The sequence below is a fragment of the Limulus polyphemus genome, unplaced genomic scaffold (assembly GCF_000517525.1).
Source record: "Limulus polyphemus unplaced genomic scaffold, Limulus_polyphemus-2.1.2 Scaffold2598, whole genome shotgun sequence".
NCBI classification, from domain to species: Eukaryota; Metazoa; Arthropoda; class Merostomata; order Xiphosura; family Limulidae; genus Limulus; species Limulus polyphemus.
In genome coordinates, this window is record NW_013668208.1 from 139,538 (window position 1) to 147,010 (window position 7,473).

Genomic DNA, 7,473 nt, shown 5'->3' on the forward strand with positions numbered 1-7,473 from the left:
AAACAAACACATCCTAAGGAAGGTCTTTCTGTTTATATATTGTACATATTTTTAAATTTATAATTATAAACAAACACATCCTAAGAAAGGTTTTTCTGTTTATATATTGTACATATTTTTAAGGAATTTGAAATAGTATTTTCAGCGTCTCAGTACTGATTGAGATACTTTTACTTCATAGTCGTTAGCTGAAGTTTCAATTAGCTTTTATGTCATCTTGGGTTCTCCATCGTTACTCCATCGTTTCCACATTTATACTTAACTCTGTAGGGGAATAGGAAGATCATCTAAAAGTACTATCACACAAATTACCGACACCCTTCAAATATAAACCTGCCAGAGAACTTTGAAATGTTAAATGTGCAAAGGTATATGAATCTCTTTACGTCCTGTGTGTAGAAATAGGGCTTATATTGTCATTTTGTTTCGTAACACAAAACTTTGATGGTCTTTCTATGTTTAAAAATACTATTTTTAACCTGGTTGTTTAAATAATGAACAAGTCTTGCCAAACATCAAATAATTACAAAGCAATTACTAGAATCAATAAAACTCAACAAAGACATACTCTTTAGTCTCTTGGCTCACGATCACTTTCCGTCCCAGGAGTGTTGGTTCTTCACAAAGACATGTTGGGACGTTTGGATCGCCGGCCAAAACTGAGACCACAGTGACAAAAAGAATAGCGATGCCTAACAATTTCTAAAAAAGACAAAAAAAAAACGGAAAAACAAAAATTAAATCAATTTAAAGTTTCAGAATCAGAGAATTTTAGGTATATCAGTATTTGGTAATTTAAACTTAACGATATCTTATTCTACGTTCGATCTATACACGCCATTTTTTCCAGTGAGCACTATTTACGAGGCTTATCTGTTAATTGAACGTTACTTCTACTAGTGTAGATATATGAGCTGTTTCTGGACGTGTTAAAATGTATTACGACAAAAAACGATTTCCACTTGTTCACAAATAGAATCCACATAATAATAATAATGATAAGTTAAAGCTATTCAAGATACTTAAGATTGTGTAAAACACACGCGCTAACTATATACAATTTCCTCTCATTTGGGAATACGAGTTTCTATTTTGTTAATTGAGCCATTACTTGATGAATATTGTCATGGACTGTTCATCCATTACATGATGAATATTTTCATGGACTGTTCATCCATTACACGCTGAATATTATCATAGACTGTTCATCCATTACTTAATGAATATTATCATAACTGTTAATCCATTACTTAATGAATATTATCATAACTGTGAATCCATTACTTAATGAATATTAGCGAGGACTGTTCATTCATTACTTAATGAATATTATCGAGGACTGTTCATTCATTACTTAATGACTATTACCACAAACTGTTCATTCAAATTGTTAGCAGCTGTAAAAAGAAATAGTAATTTTCTGTATCTATTAACTGAACACTTATGTATCTAATCTAACTACAATACCATTAGGTAAAATAAAGTGTTTGTCGTGTAAATTATTTTAAATGCAAAGATTTCTAACAAAAAAAAAATAAATGAAAAATTTAGGACACATAAAGGAACAAAAAAAGGACCGTCTAGTTTTGTGATAAATAATAATATGATTGATAGAATTATCTTGATATAACTTTTATTAATATTTATAATAAAAGTTCATAAAGGCCTAACTGTAATGCAAAATTCCCTTAAGATATTTTCTTGTTTTCCATATTCTAATACTATTGTTAATAATTGTTTTCAATATTCTAATACTATTATTAATTTTTTCAATATTCTAATACTCTAACAAGTAGATTTTCAATATTCTAACAAGTGTTTCCTATATTCTAATATTATTGTTAACAAGTGTTTTCTATATTCTAATACTATTGTTAACAAATGTTTTCTATATTCTAATACTATTGTTAACAAGTGATTTCTATATTCTAATACTATCGTTAACAAGTGTTTTCTATAAGAGGAAGATAAGGGGGAGTAAGGGTGATAACTGACTATTGTTGGATATCCATAACCTTTCTAGAGTGAATGGAGAGCCAATAACGTACTTTTTATAATGTCGATTGTCATATCTGTGTGAATCTTTTTGTACGCGGAATTTTCGACTGAGATAAATAGAATAATTGTGAAAATAAAACGACAAATAAAAACGTTGCTTGATTTAGAAACTAAACAGATGTTTGTCAAACCAGATTAAAAATACGACAAAAACTGTGAAAAAGCACCGATCACTTAGTAAAGAAACTTGAAGATCGTTAGGTGATAATAAAAATAGTCGCACGTGACCAAGTGCTAAGCATATCTAGACTATGAAGTCAAAGATTAATTGCATGCAATACGTTGGTGCAAAATGATGCTCCGTATTTTGGAACAGTGGGTACGCTGTACGAGTGACCATAGAAACAATAGAAGAATTGGCCATGATGCTGCCTTTTATCTAGTCTATCAGCTCAAAATTCAGGATGTCATTGTGTAACTTTGGGTGAAAGTTAGGAACAAACTAATTAATGAAATAGATTTAATAATAGAAAAGTACACAAAATACGAAGTTTGATATTGAAAATTTCTTCATTAATGATATTCTTCTGCTAATCTACCTACATACATATGAGTTAGTTTTGTATACTTATCTCTACCTTCTCCATTCTGACGTCAGCTTTCTTCTTTCTCTAACAAGCCTGATAAATACACGTGAATAACAGAGCCTTTTTATACTATTCTCTAATCTAAAGATCCACACATGTTTCTAAGAATTAGCTGATCCTTTAAATTGGACGGAAAGCCTTTGTTAACCTAGTCTGGGAGGAGCTCATAATGATATTTCATAAGAAACGTAGAGATAACTGGTTATGTGTAATAATAGATTATTTAAAAACGAACTAAGGAAAAACTGATGCAATAAAAAATTCTCAGAAAGCCATAAATTATATGTGCAATTCATTCTACTTGATCCCCCAGTGGCACAGCGGCATGTCTGCGGACTTACAACTCTACAAACCGGGTTTCGATACCCGTGGTTGGCAAAGCACAGACAGTTCATTGTGTAGGTTTGTGCTTAATTACAAACAAACATTCTATTGGCCATTTCATGCGTTGTTAATGTCCAAAATTTAAACTTTACCATTCAGTATTAAAAACCTCTATTAGGAGAAAATAAAAACAAGAAACTGCTAAAAATAGTTCAAAATATATACCTTAAGCACATAAACACATACACATAAAATCCAGTATTATACAGAAATAAGTTCCCAATATTAGTTATTTAAAACATAAATAAATGAAAAACAGTGAGGACATCGATTCAAAAAACAACAAGTTTGATACCTTTGCTACATTAAACCACAAATTTAACTTTCTAATTATGTATATTTTGAATTTTTTTTCTTCGGATAAACTGTGTTTTTGTTTTAGCCCAAAGGTCTCTTCACCGCAGGGAGTTTTAAAGTTGCAAGTCCATAAACTTACCGCTGCCCCACTGCAGGGGCAGAAAATGAAAGTTTTTTAAGAAATTGTATAATGTGAAGTATTTGTGTTTCTAATACACGTAAATAAAATACGAGATACGACTTAAACCGACGTAGAACGAAGGTCAAAAAGTGACCCTACAGAAGATAAAAGATTCGCACAGCAGAGAATTTAGGACAGCCGCCAACTCAGGCCAACGCTTTCATCAGGCTGTAGTTAAAAAAGAGAATCTTTCGGCTTAGAATCTCCTACCAGCAGCTCACACCGCTAAGAACTCTTTGTGGGCAGAACACAGATAGCCCATTGGGTAGCTTAGCAACGAAGAAAGAAACAATCGATTTAGAAAATCATTGCGATGAAGCTGGACATATTTCTAATAATATAATAAGCCAAGATTTGAAGCCGAAGAGGGCTTACAAAGAACATATTCATAAGATATTTCATGAGAAAGTTGCCAAAACAACTGGTAATTTGTAATTTCAGCCTGAACACAACTGTGTGCGTCACATGGACCAAATAGCCGTGTCAGATACCCCAAGATATCGCTCGATTAATCACTCGGTAACACTCGATGTCCAAGTTGAAATCATTGAAAAATAATAGCAGGACTATCTGGCACAGGTACAACGTTCCTACATCTTTCGTTTGTTTGTTTTAAAATAAAGCCGCTTTAGACTAGCTGCTGTAACCACTGCGAGGTATCGAACACCGGGCGTTAACGTTGTAAGTCCGTAAACTTGTAAACATGTACAGTACCTTACCATGATTCGGGCCTAACTGTTAGCCATATCCAACCGCAATAAACCTGAATTATAAACCAAATTCTTGCTAATTACACCAGTGCAAGTTAAGTTGGCCTTCGTTCTTTTGGTCTATTTAAATGTGGTCTTAAAAGCCGAGATCCACGTAAGTTGAAGACCTGTGGAAAGTTTGTGAAGATATGAGGTCTAAAGTTAACCTCCAGTCCATCGTAAAACTTTGTTATAATGCACATAACAATATTGAACATTTATGTGTTAGCACGCGTTTAGCAAAATCGACAATGGGGGGGGGGGAGAACTCCAATGTTGTTCTTTTAAATTATGATCAACTTTAGCAGCTTATCATTGAAAAATTATCCAATATGCCACTCAGTTGGGGTTCACAGTAAATAACTAAACGAAAATACTGACACTAACCACCAATGAATTCATAAGAAGCGAATTTTCTGATGGCGTTTACAAAAAAACAAAAAAAAATCTTTAACCAAACGATTACAACTACTAATAACCAGTAAACCTAACAAAAAATATTTGATTGTTGAAATTTTGGTTTAGTTAACATTCTACGAGACGTAACAAGCAGATCTAATCTCAACAGATGGATAAACATAATTCAAAACTAATCTTCAATATCAGTATTAATCCGTATTAAGCATTATAGTTTATCTGATAATCCTCTCACCAAATTAAGTGTGCTAAATGGACAAAATGTTAAATCTTGAGATTAGAATTTAAACCTAATATAAACCTTTCAGAAAATGATAATATAATTCAATCCATAAAATCTAGAGGATATCAGTTCTAATTGTATTGAAGAAATATATTGGTATCCTGTATGTTTGGTTAACATATCTAATATGAAATAAAAATGTTGCCTGTGTTTTGACAGCAGTCGTATTTCATTCGATTCAATTCTTTAAAGAATTGAACTTTGTCAAGAACATTTACAAAACTGCGTAACTTCGAGAAACAAAGTATTTAATTTAGTAACATAGGTAATAATGTTATTTATATGCTATTTATCGATAAAATTATCGGTTTATTGTAGTTACGTTTACATACACCTATCTCATTTTAGGAACCCTAGCGAAAGAATAGCACGAATTGTTTATCGAATAAATATCCCTCGTAACGTGTTTTGTATGTTATGCATTTCGGATCGTCCATTATGATACCGCAAGTCTTTGAAAAAAAAACTTCGTCTGTAATTCAACACATTTCTATCGTAATCAGTTTATTTATTTTTTTTATAACCTAACTGTTTATACCATCTTTTACTTAATAGCCTGTACTTAATATCAAATATACTTAATATCAAATGTGTAGTCTGCACTGTTAGCATAGGAAATCATCAGAACAGATGCTCTCTGAATCCCCGATAAAAAATCCTCCACGTCTAATGAAATGGGGTTCGTGGTTCAGAGTTAATTTTTTGTATGTTTTGAAATCTCGTTCATTTCAAAAAAAATTTCAAACAGCCTATTGTTGTCAGTTTCTACTTGATTAAGCGAAAGTTTTCATGTCAAACGGTTTTCTTTAATAAAAATCAGTACATTGTCTTTAAATGCTAAGAAAATAAGAATTATAAATGGAATCTCATCACTTCATCTCCTGGGTATTTCTAAGAAACTCAATCTGACCCGATGCCTGCGGCCACAGATAAGTATGAAAGGAAGCTCGTGCCGGATGTGAATTTAGGCACGTGCGGAGTGCTGTGTTATGTGAATATCACGAACTTTCTCCGACCCAAAAGTCTTTGAAAAGAAAAAATTCGAAGCTCTTCTCACACATTATAAATGTGGATAAATGAATCAGTTTAATTTAAACTGCCCAACTCTGTTCATGTTCCATTTAGTTTAGTTAGAGAAATCGTATATGTTAGAGGAAACATTCCGTGACTATATTAAAAACAAGAAGAACAGATTAGCTAGCCATTACCGCAATAGCTTGACATAAACTAACAAAAAACATACATAATAATGTTTTCTTCGAGGAAATCATAATTTGATGTTTGTATTTTCTCCTTGTTTAATCTAACTATCATGTGATACAATATGCAGGTTTAGCAAGTCGTAACATGAAACATATTTTTCCTAATTAAGTTGTTAATTAGCTGATAACTCCTCTCCATGACAAGCTGATAGATGTATTATTCGCAACAGATGCGGAAACTAAAGTTATACCCTGGCTACTATTAACAGTAAATGTTAATTCATAGTTATGATAAGATATAAATGATATAAGGTCCTAATATGAAGAAATTTACTTAAATTTAGCACTAAACTTTGACGGGATACTACCTGTGAATAGTTTCTTTTTACGGTGCACTTTTTAAGGATAAGAAATGGAAATAAGATTGATCAAAGGTTCAAACTGGGATCATTGTTTTAACAATACACCTATCGTTTTTCTTTTCATGCGATTAAATATAATTGTTCGCGATCTATAATTGTAATTTAAGGACAGAATAGATTACTTAAAAACAAGGACAATCAGAAAGATTCCATACCCTCGCCCCGCCACAAATTTTTTGATTTTTGGTTTGAATGTGCGCCTGTAATTCGGTCCTAATCCGATCACTTTTTACACAGCTATTATCAACAAACTGAGAAAATGCTCTATATCTCCATTATAAAAAAAAAAATGTTTCAAAGTGATCCAGATTTTAAGAAGACCGTCCCAAAATTCAAGTAAATCAGTTTATTATTTTTCGAGGGGGGGGGTAACACAATAGATAATTGAATGTGTATACTGGTTTTGATTAATTGATTCAACTCAAACTAAAGTCTACATAAACTGGATTCTGTTTGTCCAACTCTTATCTTGAATACAAATATTTATTCACGTTGTGCGCTTGCGAATATGTTTGTTCGACGGTTTTTCAGCTAGGGAGATCAAACTGCGCAGGCTTGACACGGAGTGGCGCGAATGTGTGTGTCCTTTATATGTATATCGTGGTCCCCTACCCTTATTCATTTGAGATGCAAAATGGGGGGTTGCTAAAATACGCTCGGAAGATCACCAGTGCATTATTTCGGGACCCCAGGGGCGACCTTTTTGACACTGCGTTGACACTGTCACTCACAAGCTAGCCGGGACCAAACATGCTGTGCCCGGCATGGCCAGGTGATTAGGGCGCTCGACTCGCAATCTGCGGGTCGCGGGTTCGAATCCCCGTCCCACCAAACATGCTCGCCCTTTCAGCCGTGAGGGCATTGTAATGTGACGATCAATCTCACTATTCGTT

At 33.1% G+C, this 7,473-nt stretch overlaps 1 protein-coding gene across 1 annotated transcript in view; it reads right to left on the minus strand.

Moving 5' to 3' along the window:
* Nucleotides 1–2,742, minus strand: part of LOC106467396 (coagulogen-like) — an 8,868-nt gene extending 6,126 nt beyond the window's left edge. Inside the window, exons 1-2 of the mRNA XM_013927746.2 lie at nucleotides 2,637–2,742; nucleotides 569–702 (exon numbers count right to left, since the gene is read on the minus strand). Of these exons, the coding sequence (XP_013783200.1) occupies nucleotides 569–702; nucleotides 2,637–2,645 (143 nt within the window). The 5' untranslated portion in view covers nucleotides 2,646–2,742. The remainder of the gene's footprint in view (nucleotides 1–568; nucleotides 703–2,636) is intronic.
* Between the last annotated feature and the right edge of the window lie 4,731 nt (nucleotides 2,743–7,473).